At 44.8% G+C, this 27,431-nt stretch overlaps 1 protein-coding gene across 1 annotated transcript in view; it reads left to right on the plus strand.

The window, feature by feature from the left end:
- Positions 1 to 27,431, plus strand: part of NR6A1 (nuclear receptor subfamily 6 group A member 1) — a 209,549-nt gene that overhangs the window by 168,303 nt on the left and 13,815 nt on the right. The window contains exons 9-10 of the mRNA XM_086919335.1: positions 4,052 to 4,173; positions 22,449 to 22,601. Of these exons, the coding sequence (XP_086775461.1) occupies positions 4,052 to 4,173; positions 22,449 to 22,601 (275 nt within the window). The remainder of the gene's footprint in view (positions 1 to 4,051; positions 4,174 to 22,448; positions 22,602 to 27,431) is intronic.

The raw sequence follows: 27,431 nt of genomic DNA on the forward strand, positions 1-27,431 counted from the left end.
GTCCAGGAGCACAGGCAGAAAGGTAATTGGCTGATTTTTCAAACCAGACTGCAATGCATGGTCAACATATTGATTCACACAAGACAATTTCATTCTGCAGTTCGCGTGGAAGAAGGTGGCATGGTCCTGATGCTTGCAAACGTCACCCTTGCACTTGAGCAGCCATGCACACCCCGTGTAGGGCTTCAGAACATGAAGGAAGACGTCAGCAGTTCCCCTGGTACCTCCAAATGGGAGGAGTAATTCCATTAAAATGTAAATCCGTATTTGTAAAGGGCAAACTACTCACCCTTACGGGTCTCAAGGCGCTGGGGCCGTCGTGGAAATTAAGTGAGTCACATGGTGCTGAACTGAGCTGCCACCGGAGCCGGGGATCGAACCGCAAACCCTGTGCTCTGAAGGCAGCTGCCCTGGCCGCGCCACCACACCTCTCCACTAGCCATTGACTGCTGTGTCATGCTTTCTGCTTTGTGACACCACTAACCACGGAGTCGTGCTTTCTCCTTTGTGACACCACTAACCACAGAGTCATGCTTTCTGCTTTGTGAAAGTGTTATTGGGACTGGCTCCTGCCGTCAGACGTAGATTAGCCCTGAAGGAGAGCTGGTTCTCTTACCAAGAGATTGTCCGTTCACCATTGGCTCCAGGATTACTGGCCCCTATACGGGCCATCTCCCTCACTCTGCATATACTGAGGAGCATCCCTTTGTAGCCCATTGGGAATGATCAGAGGATAATAAGTTTCCTTGACTGAGCAAAAACCGCCACACGTCTAATGTATCCCTAACACATCTGTGACTAATCCACGTCACTTGAACTCACGGTTGCTACATTTCCCAGTGGTCAATCAATGAATGGATGAGACCGCTTCAAATATACCACCATCCCTGGGTTCATCTTAGTCCTGATGAGACCCTAATATTTGGATAAAGGGTCGAAACGCCATCTACAATTAAGAAGACAAACCCACAATTTTTTTTCAAATGACACATTCAGCATCCCCTCAGTCTCTTTCATTGTATTATACAGTTTTTGCTGTTTTACTGATGAAATAACCAATATACCGCATACTGTCACAACTGATCGCATTTTTTTCTGATTTTGGTTTTCCTCACACTTTTCTCTTCCTTCTTCCAATTTTCATAAAATCTTCTATCCCTCACATATTTGCCAATACTACAAGTTTTTATTCACTTATGAATGAAATAAAATTCGATTTGGCTAAATCGAATTGTACTACAAGTTACTCGCTGTTCTCTTTCTTTGGAAATGAAATGTTTGCATAAGATTGCATCTAAAACAGAATAATTTATGTTAATCAATAGGAATTTAAATGTGACATTAGATTAAATCGACACTGACAATTCTGTGCTTTCTTATTTTTCTTACAAATGAGTTCCATGTGAACGCCCGTTCCAAGTTCTACTTGTTCCTTCCTCAGAGCCTGATCTGCTCCACATCACCGCATTCTCTCATGTAGCACACAACTCCCACATGTAGCTGTTATCTCTGGCACACCTTAAGCCTCTCACACCTGCAGCAGCTTCCTCCCCCATGCAAACAGCATCCATCTGGCAAAGGCACTAGGCATGGGGAAAAAAATGAGCACCAGAGGGAAAAAGTCAATAACATTCAAACAAACGGCCTCCCAATCTATCATCTTTATTGCACTGGAAAGAAAAGTGTAAACTAATTATGTGTATTTAATATTTACAATAGTTTGTATCAAAGCTTCAAGGCACACAGACAATTTTCCATCCTCGTGCAGAGGTGCAGAGTTCTTTTCTTGATCTTTGTGGTACTTTGTGCTTAAACCTTCATTTTTTTCCCCCAGCAAAGCTATCAAACACATTTTTGTACTTCCAACCCCCCACCACACACATGTCTGTTTTTAAAGATGCCCAGATTTTGTGGATTTCCCTGACCATAATCAAGCAAATACCCAGAATAAATCATTTTTTGTAGGGGAAACTGAGAAAATTGATTATGAAAGCATAGGTTTTTTTTTTTTAAAATGGCATCAACGAGAGGGTTGCTGTGCTAAGATCACCACCTTTCCAACTCCGAGGATCAAGCAGACTTTAAAAAAGAAATAACTGTTACCATAGTTTATGTATTTGTCTGAGTGATAGTTGATTTTTCCTTTTTTTGGTGGGTTTTACCTACTTGCAGTGATGAATCAAAGCTATGTGTTTCTGAAACAGGAGGCAGAATTCAGAATTTAACTGGAGGGTCATTTGTGTAGATCACTCAAAGAAAATACATTTTGGTTTGGAAATTGACCGATTTTGGCATTGTGGTAGCTGAAGTATTTGGGTACCCCACTTGGCAGCCACAGAAGTAAACAGATGAATCCCAGACAGTTCTGAAATGTTAACACCCAGGGAAGTCCACGGGGGTGTGCCTTGTGTAGATCCTATGGCGTTTTCCTATCCAGAGTGCCCTGCAAATCTCATGCGTTCACTAAAATCATTAATTTTACTCACATTTCTGTGAGAAAAAGTTGAGGAACCTATGGGGATTTACAAAATATGGGGGGGGGGAGGGGGAGGGGAATATAGCCCTCCTGACCTATACATGTCCCATGTACCTATACATGTGCCCCCCCTGCTCAACAGGAGCACTGGACTGCTGTTTGCTCGACTAAGCACTAGCATTCAAAATATGTTAACTAATCAGCGAAGCATTCATTTAAAGGTTAATTGAAGTTAAAGAAAGGAAGTAACTAGGTTGTCGTGCTCTGCTTTGGGAACACCTTTAGTTTTAGAGTCATATTGCAACAAAATGTGAAAATATGAAAGTCAAAATTCAAAAATTGTATTTCATTAGAACACAAGACCGTTTTACCTTAGTACATCTGAATACATCGGTGCTTTGAGAAGCATTTGTTTAAAATGTGATCGTTTTCAAACATTTTAGAAACATGAATTTCCCACTCATCCTGACAACAGTGAAGTAGTGAACTAAGAGGCAAGTCAATTGTTATGTGGACTCTGTGGGTGGCCTGGATTCCTAGCATATATGAACATTTTTTTTATATATAACATTTTTATTTGGATTTTAATATAACTCAACAATACAGCATGTCATCAGCAGCGCATCTTTCCGCTTATATGAACAACATTTTTGTTTATTAAATCAAACACAGGAGATTTTGTACATCGCACATCCTGGAGTCATGTTTGTCGAAATGTGATAATGACAGAAAAAGAGTGAAAATTAAAATAAACTATTTCCTAGGATCACACAGTTTGGTTAACCTGCGTAGCTGAGATTCATCTCCAATTTAGTGGTTTCACTTAGTCCATTTCAGCCAGTAGATGTATATGCTTTGCTTTCACTACACCCCCATTACTGCCAACACCCCCAGCCCCAACCACGACCATCACCCAGCGGGCATCAATGCAGCTCTCTCACTTCACAGACCAAACTTTTTGGCCCTTGGGAAAATACTTACAAGTACCCGTGTTCTAACCCATCTCCTGCTGAAGGCAGAATCCACTTGTGTAGCTGGGCCTATCACAGAGAACTGAAATAAACGATAACTGTGACCAATTGTGATAAGATGGGCCTATCAAAAATGATTGAAATAAATGAAAACTGTGGCCATTTGAAGTCAGTGTAGACTTAGCATGGTCCCTGGCTTGGTCTGTGCTAGTCTCTGGTAAAATCAGGATACGGAGGCCGTCGACTGAGGTTCACAATGAGAACTTTTAAGGGATCCCTGGAGAACCTAATTCTGTTCTAGTGCTTCAGTAGACTTATATTTCCAGTGTGCGGATCCGCGTTTTACCCCAAATCACAGCGTCCACTTCGCCTTCCATCCTTCTGAGGCTGATAAATCAAATGTCCTAGAGCCAATTGTTTATGCCAAAAGATCCTCTGTGGTGAACATGCACGCGAAAAGTTCCCTGATGTGATCCCAGTAAAGGGAGAGGGCTACTGGTGATCTAAACACTCCTTGGCGCAAGCCAAGCCAAAATAACTTATTTGCTCGGTGAGGGTGCATTATCAAGTCTTTGACAATTAACCTTTGAATATTTGCTTTCAGATTTAGTGAGGACGGTATGGAGGTGATGGAACGCTTGATCTACGTCTTTCGGAAGTTTAACCAGCTGAAGGTCAGCAACGAAGAATACGCATGCATGAAAGCCATCAACTTCCTTAACCAGGGTAAGTCGAATGTCCCCATCCATTCACCTGGTTCCTTATGCGATGGGCTGATAGGCTGTATGAGTTTGCTTAGGACTTGACTTCACAGAGGACAGAGTGGGCAGAGGGTATCACAGATATGTCACAGTCTGCTGCAGTTTTGCAGTGTGAATCCTTTTCTGGATTCACATGCTGTGCATTATTCCGCCATCTAGTGGTTGGTTCCGGAATTGTCTTTGTTTTTCTTCAAATCCTGTGCATGGCTTGGTCATTCACCTTCTGCTGCAACAATGACTTGAATATAATTGGATGGATAATCGTAATCAAGTGCAAAATATTCTGGTATGTGCTCACTGTCTGCTTTATGTAGTTACGAGTAATATAAATAAACAACAAGACCCGTTGTAGCCTTGTGCCCAGCCCCCTCCTTTCTGCGCCCGTGCGTTTGTGTGTACATTACCAATGGTGACCTGGGCTTTAGTGCAAGAAAGTATAAGGACCCCATACCCATGTGGGTCTGTAGGAGTTGGGCTTTATTGGGGCACAGTGAGCATACCTTCTCCTAGCTGCGGTGCCACTGCACCTCCTGCCCTGTGTCCCAGTGGAAACATGTTCTAAAATAGGAAATGTGAGGTAAAATATCCATGAAGCGGCCTTCCCTTGTGTCCCCTTCATTCCGCCCCTCGTAATTATATTTTCTGAACTGATTGCCAGGCTGTGTTTGTGTACTGGTAAGACTGCAACCAATGTGGTTAGTAGAGTTTCTTAGAAGAGCATTTAATATTATATCTTCTTTATTATTTCTACCCTTTTCTCTCTATTGCATAACCATAAACCTAGAAAGGTGAGCGGCCTGAGGTGGAATCATTTTAATTCTCCGTCTAAAAGGTATCCCCACCATAGAGCAGTCTCCTCATGGGCCGCTGCTTAATCTTCATCATGGAAGAGCCCTTGGAGAAAAAAGCCCACCTCAAGGTGTTAATCTGGTTGCCTGTTTCCTGTAATGTTCGGTCTTTCCAAGTACAAGCGCTTAGAGACCTATCTGGTGATCATGCGCTATATAAATTGAATAAATAAATAAAATAAATAAGGCACTTAAAACATGAAATTGTGGCGCAGTAAAAGCTGCAGCTCTGGCACTGACCCACATGTGAGGCCATCATCTAAAGTCATGCCCTTGTTCGAGGCGCCCTTACTGAGCATAGCAAGTCATGCTACATAGCTAAGAATAAGCTGTGAACATGTCCGGAAGTAGGGGCGTCACTGCTAAAGGAGCCATCGTCCTGGGGGGGTTCAACGCCTAGAAACCCGAGGGTGTCTCCAGCAGGGCCATCAGGCTTCACTTGGTATGATGTAAAGTGTTTGGCCAGTGGGAAATGACCACACTGTTATTACACTTGATGGTGCCTGGGAAAACTATATCTGGTGGTTGACCCTTCTCCTACATCACTCCTCAAGCGTGGAAGGATGCGCCGCGACACATTAGAGCCTCCTCCTCACGTCTTGAATTCCACAAGAAGCTCAGGAGTAGGCTTTTTGAGTTGTCCCACTGGGCCCTAGGTATAGCTAGATTCACACATACTCAACACTAAAATGCCCCACTGGGTGATAGTAAGCTCTACAAATCTGCATAACAGAACACCTATGCTCCATATGACCCGTGCCTTCACACATGGCCTAGCACCGTCCCTCAAGGGTCCTCTACTCTGGGCAAGGACTGCAGCCGCACTGGACAAAGAGGGGGATATCCAAATGTTTTGTTATGAATATGTATCACATCAGTCCCTTTATTTAGACGGTGGAGTGTTGCATGGTCAGCTCCAGTTGGCCGGTCACCCTTACCATGTTGACAACACCTTGTATAGAGGGGCTGCTATGTTGTAGAGCAGTGTGGATGCCTTGCAGCATGTTGAAAAGTTATAATAAAAAAGTAATACTAGCATTTTTGCTACCTTATATATAACAAATAAAACATTGTCTAGGTAAACCCTAAAATATGAATTGCTGCCTTTTTTTTCCAAAGCTGACCCAAAAAGGCTGTGGATAATTGCAGGTTTGCTCCGCAATGAATCTGCAAAGGACTATCATGCTAGTTCATTTGACCTGTGGGAATATCCTCAATTCTCTTTACACCAGTGCAGCTGTGTCAATCATAAGAGGAGCTCGGTATGATGGCATAATATAAAGGAACTGGCACTTTAGTCCCTTCGCCGCGGGGCTAATTCCCCCATCGTGCGGGGGGAGCCCAGGCTCGTCATGCAGCACGGTGCTCGTGTGCTGGTGACGAGCCTGGGCTCGTCATGAACCCGCCCGCGCAATGGAACGCTCAGCACAGCGGGGGAATTAGCCCCGCGTGTGAGCGTTCCACGGCTCATGACGCTCGTCAAAAGCACACGAGCACCGTGCTGCATGACGAGCCTGGGCTCGTCATTAGCACAGAAGGGGTTTAAATGTAACTTTGTCAGCTAATACCTTCTTTTTAAAGGCAGACTAGTTTGAAATAGGTCTGTGGTTGGGCGTTGTCTTTGAAAGATATAGTTTTGATTTCTGGGTTTATGTGAGATGTTTGTGGGCTCGTAACAACAGGATGCGGAACTTTGTAGTTGGGTCCAAGTGTGAGAAACTGGTACAAAGTTAGTGAGGCTGGTCGGATAAGATGGAAATGAAGCAGGGGGATTGGGCACGTAGGACCTGTTTAGGTGAATATAAAAAGGCAAGGCTACCTCATATAAGCCGAGGGGGGTCTGCCACAGGGAGATGGGGGTTGGTTAAAGGGCGAGACGGTGCAGGGTGTTCTTGTAGCCTTGCTTGAAGGTATTGGCCTCAGCGGCGGTGTTCCTTTGGAAAAGCGAAGGTCGTGTCTGGATAAGAGGGCAAAACCAGGGATGGGAATGTGTGTTGTGGGGAGGGGGGGCAGGGCATAACTTTAGCAAGGAGGCTTGTTTTATATCATGGGACTTTGCACGGACAAGGTGTCCTGGTATGGGTCAGGTGGCATGGTTAACACAAGATTGCAGTATGCTTTATTTAAACACGGCCTCAACTCGCTGCCTGGGCCTGTGAAGGCTGCTCCTATTCATGGGCCCTCACGCTTCATAGAGCCCCAGCTATTCTTCTGACTGACAGAAAGGCTCTAACAAACTCACAAACAATGGCCTGGGTGGGAGGTGACTGGCGGTGCCAGAAATCTGCGATGTCAGCAGCAGTAATACGCTGTGAGTACATGTTAATATGAAAAAAGCAACTACATTGGATTAAATAACTTACCCCTGATCACATAGTATGCTAAATAGCTAGGCCAGAACGCAAACTCACTAAACCCAGAAACATGGCGGAGCCTAAGGCAGTGGATCATGATGGCGTGATTGTCTCCCTGGCCCACTTTCTTCGCCGCGCATCACGCCTCACCTGACACAAGTACATGAAAAAGGTTGAAATACACAACAAAGACAACACTTACTGTCCTTCAGATATAGTTTGTTCCCTCTGCCTTTGGAAGTTCACCTGCATATAGTACCTGTTTTTTCTCTCTATGCATTTAAACAATTGGATAGAAGATTCAGAGGCGTACAGCGTGTTCTGTTTACTGGATTGTCTGCTGCATCTCTCTGTTCCATGTTAATAGAACTTTAATAGGAAGATACAAGCATGGCGTGGGAGCAATTCACTTCACACCACTGACCGGTCAACAATAGGCTCACAGTAAACTGCGCAGGTTACGGGAAGGAGAGTTTTTTTTTTTTAAATTTGTTTTTATTGCAGAGTTAGAAACCACAGAATACAATTAGTCAACCAGTCCACTCGTGACGTCCCCCCCGATCAACAGTAAAACGTACATCATACACAGCCATTCAGCCCGCATCCCGGAGGCCGGGCGGCATAGTACCCTACTTAGTAGGAAAACATCACGGTGAGCGTCCCTTAGGGACCATGGTCGAAAGATCGTTTTACGTATCTGCATTTTACCCCCCCACCCTCAACAATGCCTCCGTCAGCCATTCCACTTGCGTGATCAATGCTACTATCCGCTTCCGACGGGAAGGAGAGTTGCAATGAATGCCAAATAAAATTTAAAATGTAGTGCACTGAAAATAAACATATGGCCATCGTGAAAGGATCGCTTTAGCTGGGGCAGTCTCCAGGATGGAACCAAACAGCCAATAGGTGGAACAAATGTTAAATATTCACCAATGAAACCAAAGGAATTTAGAAAGGCAGACAAAACAACCAATGAAAAGCGCTGGGCATGTTCCAAGCCAACAGACTGAATACAGCATGTCTCCAAGACGCCGCATGTGCATTGCCTATGCTCGACCTAAAAAAGGAGTAACGATTGCCTTTCTAGCAAATATATCTGTATGGACATTCAAATGAATAAGGATGCTCGAGTGGGACAGAAAGTGTTAAAAAAATCCTTTTACACTTCTAAGCTCATCAGAACTAGAAAAAACCGCTACAAAATCTATGCACAGCATGTGAATCTAGAAAAGATTCACACTTGAAAACGAAATAGTCTCTTAAAAAGCTGCATCTGGCCTCCCCCTCTCGCTTGGCTGTATGCAGCTGAGAACTGGTCAGACTAGGTGACAGCGGAGCAACCGGGAGCCTCGGGGCGTGAGGGAGAAGTGGCGGCGGGTCGGCTGGTTGGACCCTGGAAGGATCGTGCTGTGACAGCGCCAGGAGGAAAGGAGTTATCAGCCCCGCCCCCCCCTGGAAACGCTCGAAATTTCATCGTGTTTTATAACCAATCTTCTGGAATAGCGGATTTGCCTCAGTTACACTTGGGTATAGTGAGCTTGACTTGGACAGCCTCATTGGAACCTGACTATCCTGAAGGTATTTACAAGCATGTTATTTAATCTCTATCTTGAACATGCCGGCGCTACACTCTTTGCCCTGAAGATACAAAGCTGTTTGCTTACAAACTATTCACGCGGCATGGCGACCCTCTTGCTGGTCTCACTCTCCTTTACCTAAAATGGCGGGGACCACATACCGGAGCCATAAATCGCCTCCACTGCCCACCAAACGACTGTGAAGCTGCATACCAACGAGGCCACAGGTCACCTTAACAGAGATAAGGCTCCCTCCTCGTCTCCTGAACAGTTGGAAACCTAATCTCTCCCCTCCCCTCCTAACAACACAGAGGATGGACTAACTCGACCTGCCCCGGAAAGGGAAACTAGCTCCCTAAGGCACATCAACAACAGAGATAGGACTGCTTCTGGCTCCCTATATGCCACCCTCGTGGCCATCTTTGAATAGTTCACCACCGGAGGGGCCATCTTAGACTAGTCATTTATACCTACTGCCTCTACCCATATCCATAACCACTACACACTACCATTTAGGCTTAACGCCCCGCAACCACACAAGCTCCCCACCTCTTCTACCCACGCCTCTTCCGCCATGGAACGCTTGGGCAAGCACACCTACAAAATCATATACCCACCAGAGCTCACCAAAAAAAATGCCAAACGCTACAAACACAATTTCCTGAAGGCACACCCCGAATTACCGTGTGTGGACACCTACTTTTCAATGACCAACGGAGACACAAACAACGATATCATCTTTTACACCAAATGGAGAGCACAATGGAGGAAAGCGTTCCTCTCCACTCTCTCTATTCACACCACCAATAAATCCGCTCATGGCCGAACCCTTTCTATCACACCATCCCTAGTCTTCCCAGGCAGAGCCACAATCACCATCTACAACAATGGGACCATTCTACTCCAAGCCACTGATAGGAACCTTGACCGACTAGACAACTTATTCCCTACCTTCTTAGAACACATCGCCAAACGGCGGACCCCCATTCCGCACACATCAAGCTACACAACTCCCCCCAACACCAATACTCAAAATAACCCGCCTTGCCCACTGCAACATCGGAAGGACATACACCCCTCCCAACCCCCCAGTGTTATAGTTAGGATCACACCTGACGTTACACCCCCGCTCCCCTCATCCACAGACGTAGATCATTCCCCCTCATACATCCAACTTACCCCCACCCACCCTTCTCCCCATCTCACACCTCATTCGAATCTTGCTGAATCCAACACCACCAGAAGTATATCACCCCCCCCGCGGCAGATCTTCTTCCCTCTCAACCCCCCCCACCATTCTCACCCACCACTCCCCCACACCCCCAGCTAGCACCCCAGAATTGGCGTCCTCCCATACAATAACATCCCCCCTCTTCTCCCCCCTATTACTCAGTCCCCGCTTCCCTCTTACCACCCCCACTATCCTCGACCTTCACTCATCCCTCAACTCACCGGCACCACCCCCCCCCATTCTCACCCCCCACTCACCCACACTCCCAACTACCACCCCAGAACTTGCGTCCTCCCTTACAAGAACATCCCCCCTCCTCTCCCTCCCATTACTCAGTCCCCAGTTCCTTCTTACCACCCCCATTATTTTCGACCCTCACTCATCCCTCAACTCACCGGCACCGCCCCACACCGACGCCCCCACCACTACTTCCCACCCTCCCCCTACCTCACCCACACCCCTCACCTACAAATCATCGCACCCACCGAATACCACCCCACCCACTGTAACAGCAGAGCCCTCCACTACTGCCCCAAATTCGCCCTCTAACTCCCCTCTCAATGCCTCGCCCATGGCCCACATCACGAACACTAACACCAAGACACCTCTCGACCTGATTCTATCCACCCTCCTACAACTCAAAGAAGAGCTCCGCACCATCAAAGAGTTTCTTCACACGCCTCCCAGACAACATCGACCCACAACGACCACCACCCTACCCAACAAACGACGCACTCTCCCCACAGTCCCTCGCACTCAACTCTCTCCACACTGGCCCTCTATCCCCGCCCGCAACAACACCCACCGTCCCCGGCGTGCCCTTAACTCCCTGTCGGACCACGACTTATGCACCCTCCTCCGCTCCTTTGGCCCAGGACCGGTAAAACACATAACCCCCACTCACCTCCCCATACCCACTATTCTCTCAAATCCCCTTAGGCTCCCAACACTAAGCATCAGAAGTTCTGTCCCAAACAATCTCAGAAGAGTCCCCCTATCACTAGAACACTCGACCTCCCTTCTCACCCCCAGACTCAAATGCATCCTTCTCAACTGTAGATCGGCCCAGAGGCACTCCTCCGACATTGCAGAACTCGTCACATCAATGGATCTTGACCTAGCCATATTGACGGAAACATGGCTAACTGAAGCCTCCACGCCCATTATGGACATACTAGTTCCCCCCAATTACCACATCATCAGACTAGACAGGACCGGCAAGACGGGTGGGGGAATCGCATGCATTTTCAGGAACAATCTATCTGTCACCAGAGTCACCTCCCCCTCCCTCACTTCCTGTGAACTCTGTTGCCTCGATATCTCCAGTGAGGGCAAACCAGTATGTGCTCTACACCTCATCTATCACCCGCCGAGGGAGAACCTCATCTTCTCTCAACAACTCATGGACACTATTACTTCCAACGCCGGTCGGCAGATCACTCAAATCTACCTGGGTGACTTTAATCTCCACTGGAATGATCAGAAAGACACAGTGGTGAATAGTCTCAAATCTTTCCTTAATGCGCTTGACCTCACCCAAATATGCAACAGCCCAACACATGATAAAGGTTCGATACTCGATCTCATCATCGCCAAAGAGGACGCTACCCAACTGGGGTCAATCCAACCCTGTGATTGGTCAGATCACCACATCATCACCTTCTTTATCAATGAAAAAGTCAAACCCTCCCCGGCTCAACCCACCAAATGCAAGATCTGGAAAAGGGACATGAAGAATCTCAACCCTAACGCCCTACCTCCCCACACCTACAGGCGCCTCCTTCCCCCTGCTGACGTCTCTGATGTTCAATCACTGACCGACCTCTACCTCGACTCTATGACCTCTATAATCAACGAAGCCGCCCCACTGCAACTAAAGAGAGTCTCCACCAAGAGCTCGAACCCTTGGTATGACGGCAGACTCAACGAAGACAGGCGTGCTATGCGATCGGCAGAGCGCACTTGGAGAGCTGACCCCTCATCACTACACCGCAAAAAGCTTAAGAACAAGAGAAATGCCTATTTTAGGAAAATCAAGCGTGCGAAATCTGACTTCTTTCGCCTCCAGCTTGACCAAGCGAAAAACCGACCAAGAAAATTGTTCGAACTAGTCAAAAGTCAAACAAAGCCGCAACCCTTGCAATCAAACAACCCAACAAGCGATATCCCACACAGTGAAGACTTTTCCGCCTTCTTCAAGCTAAAGACCGACAAGATAAGAAAGGATCTCCTCAATGACGTAAGCCAACACCCTGTTCACATCAGAATGTCTAACATTCAGCCAAAAAACAGCGCATCGTGGGCTTCATTCGACTTCTACTCTGAAGATGCAATACGCAGACTGCTCGGTACCTTAAAGCCCTCTAATCACCTCACAGACCCCCTGCCTGCTAACGCGGTAAAAGACTTCACCACCATGCTCCTCCCACTCTGGACTAAAATCATTAACAGCTCCCTTCAACAGGGTCTCATCCCTGACTCACTCAAAGTGGGGCAAGTCACGCCCATACTCAAGAAACCTACAGCCGACCCGTCTGACCTAAACAATTACCGTCCCATCACAAACATCCCCACCTTGGCCAAACTGTTGGAAAAATGTGTGCAACTTCAACTAACAAAACACATTGACAAGTTTGATCTCCTCAACCCTCATCAATCAGGCTTCCGAGCGAAGCACAGCACGGAAACGGCCATGACTCACATAATCGATGACGCCCTCCAAATGCTTGATCGCAATGATTCATGCCTCCTCATCCTTCTCGACCTTTCTTCAGCTTTCGACACGGTCAAACACGAGAACCTCCTTGAGCTGCTAAACACTAGAATGGGTTTATCCGGGACTGTTCTCAAGTGGTTCACTTCCTTCCTACATAACCGGTCTCAGAAGTTCAAGATCAACAATGTGTTGTCCTCGCCTGTGCCAGTAGACTTAGGCGTTCCACAAGGATCCTCCCTTTCACCCACACTGTTCAACCTCATCATGGAGCCACTTGCCACCCTGCTCCAAGCATCCAATGTATGCTTCCATATGTATGCCGATGACACTCAACTCTACCTAAAGGTACAATCCCCGGAAGATATCAAACTCCTGAACCACACTCTTATAAAGACCCAATCGTGGTTGGCCGACAATCACCTCAAACTAAATGCTCTGAAAACTGAGTTCCTTTTGATAGCACCCCCTGCGAAATCTACCACCACCCAACTTTGGCTCAACCACCTAACAGCATTCAATGTCCGGCCCACCATCGTGGAGTCCGCGAAATCCTTAGGTGTCACTCTTGACGCAAAGCTCAACATGCAACAGCACATTAGCAAAGCAACGAAAGGAGCCAATTTCCATATCAACTCATTGAGGAAGCTGAAACCCTTCCTCCCAGCCAAAGACTTCCAAAATGTAGTACAAGCCCTCGTCATCCCCCGCATAGACTATGGAATTGTGACCCTCAGTGGTCTCCCTCTAGCAACAACTGCACCCCTAAGAGCCTCCTTGAACGCTGCCGCGAGACTCATTACGGGCTCAAGAAAACACTCTCATATTACCCCTGACCTGAAATCTCTGAAATGGCTGCCCTTTGAAGCCAGAATACAACTGAAAATTGCTGTGATGACACACGCGGCCGTTCACCACAAGGCACCTAACTACCTCACTCAAAAGCTGACTATATCAGGAGGTTCGAGATCCAATAGAAGTACAAAAAATCTACTCTTGAAACCTTGCAGATTCCGGAAGGAAAAAACATACAAACGCTCCTTCTCAGGAATGGCACCGAGGATCTGGAACGCACTCCCTCCTGAAACCAGGCTTATCTCCTCCACGGCCGTCTTTAAGAAAGAGGTGAAAGCCATCCTCATGGCTAAGTTCACCTGAACTTTAATGTTTGTTGCTCAGAGACTTCGCACCGCTTGGATATTACTGATTACATGTTTGTCTAATGTCAAATAATGTCATATTATTCATGATCTAGACTTGTTTATTCGTCTTGTTTGCCATTATCCCATGTTGGATAGTCGATCCTTTTATACTACTCACTAAATATCTATTAGACTATACACGTTAGCCTACTGAATCTCGATGCCCGTCCCCTTTGCTCCCCGTAACTTTTAGTTACTGGCATAAGCAATCCCTTTAGCATTAGTTCGCCTGACTTTTATCGTAGTTGTATGAAAGACTCAGTATCGTCTTATATTATCGCTTATTTGATTGTTTATTGATCTTTTATTAGAACATGACTGCCATCCGATCATGCTACTGAATTTTATATTGCACCCAATATTATGTTGCGTCACCTTCTTGCTATCCCCACCCTTATTTCTGTGAAGCGCTCTGATATCTGTAAAGATCTTGTTCGCGCTATATAAAACTCTGAATAAATAAATAAATAAATAAATAGGTATAGTTTTGCAGTTTGAATAATTTCTGGATTCATAGTGACCCACCTACCTCCACCAAGAAGATGGAGAGAGAAAACGGACAGAAAGAAAACAAGCATTGGAAATGCAATTGGGCTCGCATTAGGAAAGTTTGAGCTATTGGTCTTATAAATGACATTTTTTTTATTTATGTGTTATTTTTTAAAATAGCTAAATTAATAGCTTTGTCATTTACAATGCCAATAGTTATAACTTTCGCAAATGTGACACCTATAGCATTTGTAATGCAACATGTTTTGTATTTACGTGACTTAGATGTATTGATATTACAAATAACAATGGCTTTTCATTTTTTAAAATAATTAATACTTAAATAATTTATTTAATTTGTAATGGCAATAGCTGCGCAGTTTTGTCACTGTTCTTCTAACTAGGGTTGAGAAGCTCATTCGGAAAACACGAAAGCCTGCCTTTCAGTGGAAAAAGGATCAATTTGGACATGCTAAATATGTAACCATATAGTTTAAACTTCGGTTCCTTTGGAAAGAGCAAACGTGGTGCAAGAACAGCGAAAGTCTACAAAAAGCAGTTTTCAAAGTTAATTGCTAGGCCTAACGTGTCATTTCCTATTTAGCAGTATTCTACGCACCAAATGAAATAACTGAAAATATTCAACAAAAACACCCACTGCAGAGCGCAGTTGGTGAGAGTACAAAAGGGCACCGCGGTTGTAGTAAGATGCGGGGGGAGGGGCAGCACGGGTCGGGTCGGTCTGATGACAATCAGAGGATGCTGGCACATCATCCCTCTACAGTGCAGCTGCCAAAGAAGAGTTGAAAGGAGGTCACTCCAGCAGGATGCTGCAGAGCGCCTCAGGCAGAGTTAGATTAAACAGACCTCGAGGGAACCTCTGGAACCCAACAGAAATGCCATTTATAATTTCAAGCACTTTAGGGAGCAAGTGTACTAAAATATAGCCCAAACGCAAAGAACAGGAAAAAAAGAGACGATTCCAGCCAGCAGGTAAAAACGTTTATTTTTTTCCACAAATCATTCGCATTGACATTTTCATGAAACTTAATAAAAAATAATTTCAACACAAGAATACAACTAAATGCTTCATTAGATATGGTTTAGTGGCAAATGTAACTATTAAGGGACCTGGGTTTCAATCATGGCTCCAGCACTTCACTGTAAATTGTGTGTGTCAGGAAAAATCATTTTAGTCTACCTATGGCTAAATCTCGAAATAAATGTAAAATGTAATGCAACTGTAAATATGTCAAATGCATGTAAAGGTAAAACGCGAATGCGTAAACAAAGCCCAAAGGATATACTGGCGGCCATGAAACTGAAAGTACGGCTGGCCGGCCATGAATAATTAGGGGATGACAACTGCGCTGGGAGGAGAAAGGCAGAGCGCACGCTGACAAGCTTGTGGGAGGGAGGCTGGGCTGCCTTTGATGTGGTAATGCGAGGCAGGCAGGCAGGTGGCTGGTGGCATTGTGCACGCGCTTTTTAGGGCTTGCGCTTGCGCAATGACCTAAAAAGCACATGCACTGCGTGGAATCGCCAGTAGAATCGTGCTTGGCTAAACGCTGTTTAAGCCCCTATAGAGCTTCGCCAGCTATGCGCATGCGCACAGCAGGCGAGCCCTAAAAAAGAATCTGAAGATGACGTCCAAGAGTGAGAGCTCCCAGAGAGGTTGTACGATGTCACAGGAAGCTCCAAATGGGGGATTTGTCTACACCCAAAACACAACAAAATAAAACAGGACTACAAAAAAGTGGAGAATTCGGGACCCAACCACTAGATGGCGGGATAATGCACAGCATGTGAACCCAGAAAATTCTTAAAGCTGCAAAACTATACCTACAGGTAAGAAAATATTTTGATATCTGCTAAAATGTGGCTAACAGGGCGCTCATCAGTGTATCCCTGAAGCCAATGACAAGCAACACAGGACAGCAGGGGCAGGGTCCCCAGCACTGTCACAGCTTCTTATAAGTCTGTGCTTCCAGTCCTATCAAGAAGTTGTGAAGGGGATTGAAATGGCCCTTCCCTTTTTCAAGCCTGCCCACGCTACTCCATCAGACTTCTTGTTGGCAATCGTGGTTGCTGTTCCAATGCCCAGCACGAGATATTTTCTCTGAAGCAGTCATGGTGCTTCTGAGTTTCCAGCTCGTGAAGCAAGAGAAGTAAAACAAAAAAGAAGTTTTTCTTTGTGCATATGCGTATGTGAGTGTGTTTTGAGTGATTGGGAGTGAATGGGATTGGGTGGAAGTGTGTGTGCGTGTTTTTGAGAGTGTCAATAAAAGTGAACGTGAGTGAGAATCTGAGTTTGAGTATGTATGGATAAGTCAAAGAGAGTGCGTAAGACTGAGTGAAGGAGTGCAAGTGTGTTAGAACTAGTGATTGATTGGAGGATGTGAGAAGGAATTAAAGTGAGTCAGCGGTGTAGCTATCAAGGCTGCTGCAGGTGCAGTTGCACCAAGTCCCTGAGTGTGTGTGTGTGTAAGTGTTTTAGTAAGTGAGAATGAGAACCGGTGGGTATGGGTACGTTTGTGTGCGAGTAACAGTGAGTGGGAGTAAGTGTGAATGAGAATGAGTAACTGAGAGAATGTGAGTCAGAGTGAGTGAGGGTAAAGAGTTAATGTAAGAGGAAGTGAGTATGTGTAAGTTACATTTTGGGGAAAAAATGGGTGTACTCCTACCCGGCATTACGCCTCACCACTTTCAAAGATTACCAGTTGCCATTGCCTGTCCATTGTTCTCTCCCAGCCGAGCTCATCGTTGCCCCTCTGCTTTTTTGTTAATGACCCTCATTGGTGCTCCTCTTGCCTTCCATGATGGATGCAGCTGCTTGTAGGTGGTGTTACATACAATGCCCATCCTTCACCTTTGCATCTACCCATCGCATTACGTTTTACTTATTGATTTGTTTTCTAACTGTTTAGATAGACCCAGCATCTGTAATTTATGACTGACCTTTACACATGTACAAGATATCACACTTTTTTTGTAATGCTAATTAGCATCATCAAAAAGCTGTATCAAAGTCATGTGTCTTCACTGGCAAAGCCAAAAGCAGTGACACTCTTTTGGCTTTGTCTGTCTTAGTTTTTCTTTGTTCTGGCTGTTTGAAATAAAATTGGTTTGAAGTCCTTGGTTTCACATTTCAATGGTGGGTGTTCAGAAAGAATGTAGAAATGAGTATTTTTGTAAAAAGACTATTGAATGGTTCCACAGAAGGTGAACCAGTTCACTTTATCAATTTATAATGTCTTTGATGCTTAGTGACACCAAGGACGGTACGTGCGTCACTTGGAATACGTAGCGCGTTGAAGAGCATCGGGTCAAACGTGTCTGATGGGATGTTTCCAGATAGGCTGCCAGCTGATATCCACAGCTTTACTTTGCAAGTATACATGATGACGTTTGTACATCTTTTAAATGTTGGGTGACCCCAAAACACTGCAGTGTTTTTAGATCTCGCTTGATTAGTTTACAAAAGACCTATTGCAAGCTTACCATGGGATTAGAGCACACCCATTACTAACCATTGGTTCACTACAAAGTCATTCTCATTTGCTTGCTTCTTATTCAATGGCGTTCCTTGTCCATCCTGTGCCTGTTCGGGTTTGGAGCATAGTCTTTTTATTTGTCAAGGGCATAGCCAGGAAATTAAAATGCCACTCACTTAGAGCCCTTTCAGACTAAATAATGGTGTAAAGTGAGTTATTTATTTTGCAGAGTTTTATTCATTTGCAGAGTTTTATAGACCGCGAACATGACCCGTCCGGGTATCAGAGCTATGTATGTAGAGCTACCATGTCAAGCATAACAGGAAAAGAGAAAAGCAACTTACAATCAGAGAAGGAATAGGCATGAAGCAACATAGATTCAGTAGACAATTAAGCATAGCAGTTCCAAGATCCACAGGAGTCCACCCAATGCTAGACAAGCTTAGAAGGTTCAAGACTCCTAGAGAAGGAATCTATGCATTAAGAACTTTTTTACTTGTTTTCCCGAAGGAGGCAGTCGAGGGGTTCATCCTGGTTTCAGGTGGGAAAGTGTTCCAAAATCTTAGGGCAAGGCAAGCGCAGATGTAAGTTTTCATTCTGTTGAACGTCTGTGGTTTCAACAGTGGGGAGTAAGCGGTTCTTAAGGAATGACTACCCCCAGATGGTTCAAGTGTTTAAGTAGACAGGAGTATTATAGTGAAGGGGCTTGCGCATCATGCATGCAATCTTCAGTTCAGCTTCAAACGGGAGCCATTTTAGATATTTGAGGTTGTAGTACTGTTGTCGATTCCCCTGGAACCTATTGTGACAGGTGAGTTGAACGGGGACAGCTTTACTTTGGGTAGGCCGGCAAGAGTAGCACTCCTGTAATCTAATCGGGACATCACTAGAGAGGGTACTCCTAACTGAAAATCCACAGGGGGCAGTAGTGGTTTGATTTTCCTTAGAATGGTAATTTGGTGATTGACTCTCTTGATGGTTGCATTGATATGATCTTGCATATTCAGATGTTTGTCCAGTGTTATGCCTAGAGATCGAGTGGAGTCAATAATGTGGCGGGAGCAGTTGAGGGCTGTGATTTGTTTGAGCTATTCTTCTATGGGGGGGCAGAGAGATTGTGAGGGGCAATCAAAAGGAATACCTTTCTGAGGGTGTTGAGCATGAGGGGATTACACGTCAGCCATTGTTGGGTTTTTGGAAGAGTGCTGTTGAGTGTTTTGATATCTTCAGGTGAGGAAAGTTTCAGCTACAATTGTATGTCATCAGCGTTCATGCGGTAATGAATGTTCGAGAGTTTCAAAATGTCGGTACAAGGTTCCATAAACAAGTGGATTAGCGTAGTTGAGAGGTTGGAGGCTTGAGGTTCTCCAATTGTTACCGGTGTAATGTCAGATAGGGATTGATTGAGCTTGATTCTCTGAGTTCTATTATGATGGAATGAAGCAAACCAGATTAAAACAGGATCAGATAACCCCATCCTATTGTCAAGGAGGTCAATCATGCGTTCATGTCTGATTGTGTCAAATGCAGAGGAGAGATCAAGAAGTATACGTAGACAGGGTTCATTCTTGTCAAGCAATCTTAGTGTTTGTGTGATGATTACACACAAGCTTGTTATTGCTCCATATTTCTATACCTATGTATTCACACAATGGCATTGGCGCCATTGTTTTCTGGTGAGAATGGAGCGGTAAATGCATGCTATGCCAACTCCAGCTCTTCTGGATATGCCCAGTCTGATGATGCCCCCTAGTTGGGTGGTCCTAGATTGTCTAGAGTGAGTGGTGATGAATCATTGAGCCATGTTTCCGTTGAGATAAGTAGGTTAAAGGTCTTGGGCAAGTATGAGATCAGCGATGTCAGCTGTGTGTCTTACCACCAAACTGCAATTAAGCAGCAGAAATCTGACATGAGATTTGACGACTATTGTTTCGTGGTGTGTCATGGGGACTTGTAGCAGATTGTGCTTGTCTCATGGATCTACGGTCGAGACTGGGTTCTCTGTTCGGGTTGGAGGGAGTAACCTGGATGGTGCTCGACGATGGTATCGAGTCCTTATCGGTATTGGTATATGATCGCCGAAGGGAGTGTATGTCGGCATCAGATAGCTGTTCTTTAACACTCTAAGGTCTTGAAGTAGGATTGGAGTGGGGTTGAGATCTCACAAGCAAGTTTAGGGACTTCTCATTTCTCAATGAAACAAGATGGGAGAAGTTAACTGTCCAAATTAGTGGAGTGTATTGATTTGTGTGACGTGTACTATCAGCCCAGGAGGTCAGGTTAAGACTCCAGTGTTTCTCAAGCTTCGAGGTGATGTGTATAAGGTTCTGGAGATTGGCTTTAACTAACTGAGGGTCTTGACTATGGTCAATAAGTTTTACTTTCAAGGAAAGAGGGTTATTATTAGGTAATGTAATGTGTGCTCTAGGGGCAGAGGAGGTGTGTGAGGTGCGCAACCCTGAGGGAATAATGGCGGTGGGGAAGAAAAGGCTAGGGGAGTGACTGCTTGATGTGATGGTAAGATGAGGGATAGGAAGAGGATGAGTCCGTGACTGCCGTCCTCTGCTGGTGGGAGGTCTTTTCGAGTGATTCGGAGTTCGTGTGGTCGATAAGGTCGCTCTACGTACTATCTCCGGGTTGAGGCTGTTGATCATTCTCTGGGTAACATTTCTAGGCCTTGTGTGAGCTAAGGGCATGCTCCGAAGCAATAAGTGGATAATGGTATGATTGATCCCAACTTTTCCTATGAAAGCCAGTGACAATCATTTGCCCTAGGAAAATGTGCAAATTATTCCAGCATGATTTTAAAATAATTTGGTAAAAACGGCAAATATCTGTATTGACTAATTTAATTCATTAGTTTCTTCTTTGTATCTTCTTTCCTTCATTATATTCTTCTTTCATCATGGCCGAATTTCTATCAATCTCTCGTTCCTGCTTTCTATTGTTATTTATTCATATTGATTCTCTCGTTTTTATTTCCATCTGGCCATTTATTATTCCAGTTCACATTCAGACGATCTTTCTGCCCTGTTTATATTCCTATTTATTTTCTTTCCATTCTACTTCCAATTCTTTAATTCTTTTCTTGCCCCATACTTTCTTTTTATCACCATCTTGTCCTTCCTTCTCCACTTCATTCCATCCTTCTTTCTTTTATATCTCTTTAATTTGCAAATTATTTCTCTTCTTCCCTTTCATCACTCTTACTTCTGATTCTCATTTCTTCTTTCCACTGTTTAATTCGATTTTCTTGCTCTCCTTAGTTCGTTCCATCCTTTTTCCTTTTATTTAGTTCCTTCCTTCATTCTTCCTTCCTTTTTTCTCCATCTTTCTCTATTTATTTCCATTATTATTTTGTGTTTTTTCCCATCCTGCTTCCTTTTTTGGCTGCCTATCTTTCTCTCTTTATGCATTCTATTCTCTCCTTTGCACTCTCTCACTCCATTTACCTCTCTCTTACTTTTACTTTGTTTGCAATTAAATAGTTAATATCTTTTGGCCCTCAGCGTTTTTTGCTTCTTTGGCACCGTTTGCTCCCCCTCACACTTCTTTCTCATGGTAATAATTCTTGCAACACTGAGGGCCACTAAACAAAGTAACACAGTGCAATCAGTAGGTATCCCTTTAGTAAAACCATTGCTTTACAAGTGATGGTAAACATGAAGCACTTTCCACTCCGAGCTGGAGAAAAGTAATTGCTTTCCACTCCTGGGGTTAGCCACAGGAAGTGCTTTCCACCTCCAGGACAAGCAAATACAACTTTCTTTTCACTTCCAGTACTGATCACACCAAAGTCTGCTTTTCATACCAGTACTGGTAAACCGGAAGCGCCTTCCATGGTGAAAACTGGTAAATAGTATTTGCTTTTTAATCCCATTTGTGGTAAAGAGTAGGTGTTGTTTGTTTGAATTCAAACAGAAGACGTGGTTTCCACTCCCAGTACTAGCAAACAGGAAGTGCTTTCCACTGCTACTTCTGCCAAACAGGAAGTGCTTTCCAGTCCTAGTTCTTGCGACCAGAAAGTGTTTTCCACTCCTAGTACTGGCAAACAGGAAGTGCTTTCTACTCCGAGTACTGGCAAACAGGAAGTGCTTTCCATTCCTAGTACTGGCAAACAAGAATTGCTTTTGATACCTAGTACTTGCAAACCGAAAGTGTTTTCCATTCCTAGGACTGGTCACTGAGTCTTCCAAGTGCTAGTTAATATCAGTGTATTTCCACTCACAGGGCAGGTCAACAGTAAGTGATTTCTTCTCCTGGTGCACTCTAAAACACAAAATACTTTCATTTTTCTGATCACTTACAACAACCTTATATATTTCCATGCAGATATTCGTGGCCTCTCTAACGTATCACAACTGGAACAGTTGAACAAGCGGTATTGGTACGTTTGCCAGGATTTCACGGAGTACAAATATCCACACCAACCCAACCGATTTCCAGATCTAATGATGTGTCTGCCAGAAATACGATACATTGCAGGTAAAATAATTTATTATAAGCTTCTGCCGAATGATTGTTCTATTGTTACATTATTTTAATATTTTTGCCTGTTTTACACGAAGCATAACATGTTTTCAAGCATTCCGGAGGCCGTGCTCGCGCCTTGTAGCCGAGATGTTCATAGTCTGGTCAATGTATGGTGTCATTGGTTTAGCAGTGGGCTGTGCACAGGGTCAATTGAGTCGCGTGATTCCACAGGAGCAGCTTTTTCTGATTAATCATGGATTTGCCGCACTTGCACTCTATCCATCATCTGCCGCATAGTTTGCCGGCTTTAACAAAAATGCTTCTACTTCGAACGGATCAAGAGTTATTACAATGTTGCAAAGTGTTGCTGCACCGTGGAAGGAGCACAGCGTTGGCCTAAATCCTTTTCTTAGGGTGGAAAGGGAATTGTATGGAAAGGACTTTCTCTACGGTTAGAATTTTGTTTCACAAACGCACAAACAAATTGCAAATACACTGGGGGTCCTATTTCCGCTGTGTGAAGTTCTCAGCTATGGGTCACAAATAAAATCCAGCAGGGAAAGCCACACAACCTTCCCAATAGTACAACTGGAAACATGTGCCTTGCAAAGATGATGCAAACCAGTATTTACAGAAGGCTACAAGAGGGAATCAAGCTAACAAATAGTCAGTTGTTTTCCTGAGATGTGTACCAATTTTGCAAATAGCTCTACTATCGATTAGCCAGAATATTTAAATATCCTGCTCTTCACAAATTATCCAGACAAGGGAACTGCCAAGTATGGTGTTGATGATCTACATAGTTTGCGTGGGTCGGAAGGCTGGATTTTGGCACCTCTGGTCCCCAACATCATCCAGATGTCCACGTGCCTGCCGGTGGAGGTGTCCCCTGTGCCGCACCTATTTATTTTCTTAACTCAGTGGTGACATTTGTCATTTGATACTGAAGTGTCAATAAAAAATTTAGTTGCGAAGACCTTGAATTTTGACATTAAAACTTTCACCATCTACTTCAGGAAATGTCCATAAACTTGAGAATAGTATTCCCTTTAATGGAAGAAAATGGGAATTAACATGTATTGATTTTTTTACCTTTAGTGAGTGGCTGTACCAGCCTGCAGTGCAATATATGGGAGATGGTCCCTGGGACCCCTACTCAAAGCGTGCCCTCAGGGAGTACACTTCACTGACTGTACACCAGGCACAACCAGTGTTCCTCCTGACTGCTTCTTAGCCATTGTGCACCCATCTCAGTAATATAGCACAGGCACGATGGGTTTTGCGCCATAAATTCTTTACTGGATTGACATGCTGTGCATCTGTTCTGCCATCTAGTGGTCGTCTTTTGTCTTTTTTCTGTCTGTTTCGAGTGTGTGTGGGCGTCGTCGGTCACCATTTGGTGTTAAGTCCATGGCTTGCGTGACGTCAGATGGTGCCCCAGAAGTCTCTGTGCATCTCTATTAACTTAATATTCTTTTTTCCACCGATTGGTCTGGATGCACACCAGAGGAGCTCTGAAGAATCTGCAAGGATCTGCAGAGAAGAGAAGGATAAGAGCACCAAAAATCACTGCAGGCCATGAGGAACATCAAAGCCTGGAAGAATACCTTCCCTCTGGGAATGGGAACCCAATGCTGGACGAACCGTGGCTGTAGAATGCTGAGGACAGGGACAGATAATGGTTATGGAGAAAGCCCCCTTTAAATTCAGTCCAAACTGCCAGCACCTGTTCACACAGAGAGATCCATACAAGGTTCTTAACCAGTGTCTTCTGACTGAGCACATCGCCGTAGATGGTGAGGCCTGTGCTGATTCCCTACCACAAACTCTCAAGGCCTGATTGAAGCAGCGACTCGCACACCATGGCCAGCACCCAGAAACCACAGGCATCCCTGAAGAACCTTGGTCTCTCCAGTGATGATGAAGAAAATGTCGAAGAGACTGACACAGGGAGGATAGTTGAGTGCCAGATGTAGTTTTAGGGAGGGTTGTCGATGTCAAAAGAGCAGATGCCGCAAGGAAAGCTTCAAAGGATGCAAAAAAATGGAAGGTAACAAAGACAACAAATACCCCCAATGGTCACCTCCGTGTCTACGTGAAAACACTTGACGACCGAAGGCCGGCACAAACACAAGGAGCCGCACAGGTCCCAACAGAGGGAAAAAGATAATGGCATGCCTTCGAGACTACCTTTGACGCCAGCCGATGCAAAAGAGGTGGGAAAGGAAAGAGCGAAGAAGGCAAATGACGCAGAGCTAATACTTTGAAGAGAAAGCCGTCCTCGACAACTAACGTACACCCCAGAAGCTCCCTTGGGTGGTCACCATCTTCATATTCTTTTTTCCGTCCTAGGGTGTGGATACAGTGGTGATGGCTCTGGGACTGTTTAGAGAAAAATAAAACCTTTTAAATCTAAAAACAGGAAAGCACTAAGAGAAAACTTTGAACACCGTGGAAATACAGACAAACATTAAATAGGAACAACAGAAAGCCTATTGCTTTGTTATCCCCACGAGATCCTTGACCCACAGAGACTGCATCCTGGGTATGGAGAATCTCATTCAGGTTCTGCCCTAGATGCCTCTACTAGTTAGCACAGACGGATAGTCTCAAACTCTGCAACTTGTGCCTGACCAGAGACCACGCGTCGGAGGGGGTGGAAGCACACACTGAGTTACTGCTAAAGAGCCTTGAAGTAAGGTATATAATGGAATGTTTACTTGCTTCTATAAGTAGGTATTCAGCTTGAAGACTTTCTGGATTCCCAAGCAGTGCATTTTTCTGTCATCTAGGGGTTGGCCTGGGAATGTCTTTCTTTCCTCTTTCTTCTTTTTGGTTTTTTGAGTGGGTGTTGTCGCATGCTTATTGGTCAGCACCTCCTGAAAGACATCAGACATACCCCCTGGAAACAGAGGTGTTCACACTATGCTATGCACAGATCCAGATAAAAACCCCAGATTGAGGACCACGATGAAATAGGTCATCTGCAGATCTTCAATGCATAGACAATTGTCGCCAAGAGGGGAAGACATAGAGGAAATGGTTGCCAAAGGACGCTGAAAGCACAAAACACAATGCACAGGGGAGATCGGGGACTGAGCCAAAAGGGTCAGACTCCAGAACTAGGACATCTTCAATGAAGTCTTCATTGACTTTGAAGGCTGAAACCCCTAAATACACTGCATGGACTGAATAGAATAGAAATTAATATTAAACAATGAAAGCTTATTACGCTGATGTCTATCAACATTATTTGTACCAGGCATCCACCTCTACTATCTGTGAATAACAAAACAACCCATCTCAGAATTTATTCTCCGAGAGGGGAGGCTGAAAGTGCTGCTTACCTAGGAGCCAAAAGTGAGTGAAAAATATAAGCCCCTACAGTGCTCAACAAGTCATTGTGAAAATGAACTGATTCCTTCAGTTTTGCAGCGTGAATCTTTCTGGATTCACTATGCTGTGCATTATTCCGCGGTATAGTGGTTGGGTCCGGAAATCGTAGTCTTTTCTTTATTTTTTTATTTGTTTCCTAACTATTTCAGATGCACCCTCTAGATGGCAGAAATGTGCATGGCATTTGAATATGTAACAGATTTCATGCTGCAATTCCTGTGTTAAAGGGACTTGTAAATTACAAAAGCACACCCAAAATGCTGCATTATGATTGGAGCCTGGCCGGCCAATATCTGCACAGAAGAATAATTTTGAAGCTAAGACAAGCCTCGTTATGGTATTAAATATCATTAGACTTGGTTTGTAGAACACGTATTGATGATGGTTGGTTGATAAGACCATTAGAAGATCTAAGGAAAGGCGTTGGGGTGCCTTTTACACCCTGATGGTAAGGCCCACGTGGCAGGAAAATAAAGAGGGGAGAGTCAGTAAAGGGTCATGGAAATCCCCCATTTAAGTTCTGCTCCAACTGTCACCACAGATTCACCTAAAGAGACACCCACAAGGTTTAAAACCTTTCTTTGCTGAGGGACCACAAGGATGAAGACTGCAAGGGCTGTACAGAGTTTGTACCCAAGACAATCAAGGTACGACGTTGACAGAGACTAGAGCACTTCACCATGGCTAGCACTCAGAAGATACAGGATTCTCCATGAGGGGAACGTCAAGGAGGATGAACCGGCACAAGGAGGGGAGTTGTGCATCAAGGACTCCTCAACTGACATCGAAAAAAAAAAGCGTCTGGAAAAGTCACAGAAGGACGCAGAGAAGAAATTGCAATTGGTAATTGAACCGCTGAGAGTCCTTGGTCTCAAATTCTTCAAAGGCAGCTTCGGAGTTGGATCACCCAATGACTGAAAGTCAGCACAAACAAAAAGCACCACGCTGGTCCCTACCAAAGGACACCAAGGAGGGAAAATTACCGCCAGGACTATTGGCACAACCTAGTGGCCAAGAAGGAGCGAGAGAGAAGGGCAAGGACTCGAGGCCGGGAGAGCCATTGATGCCGAAAAAGAGAGTTCCACCCACGATCAACGCCAAACAAAACGCTTGAGACTAAACAAAAAAAGCAAAAACTCAAGGTCGAAATGATGGCCCTTCTATAGAGAAAGAAGGAGTTTAACAACCCCTTGGAGGAATTTTGTATTCCGACAAGACCGTCGGCAACCCACAAGGTCGAAGACGACCTGTTTGACTTGAAGGCCCCAGCAACACCAGAGCCACATAAGGACAAACAAGAAGAGATCTCTGAGGTCGAAGAAGCGGCTATGTTTGAGTCCTAAAGCCAGTTCGAGGACACATGGCAGGACCTAGACGCCAAGTTCCCCTAGGTAGAGGTACACAGCTATCCCTTAAGGCCTTCGCCACCTGACAACTTCTCCCTAA

Source organism: Lissotriton vulgaris, chromosome 5 (genome assembly GCF_964263255.1).
Source record: "Lissotriton vulgaris chromosome 5, aLisVul1.2, whole genome shotgun sequence".
Classification (NCBI taxonomy): Eukaryota; Metazoa; Chordata; class Amphibia; order Caudata; family Salamandridae; genus Lissotriton; species Lissotriton vulgaris.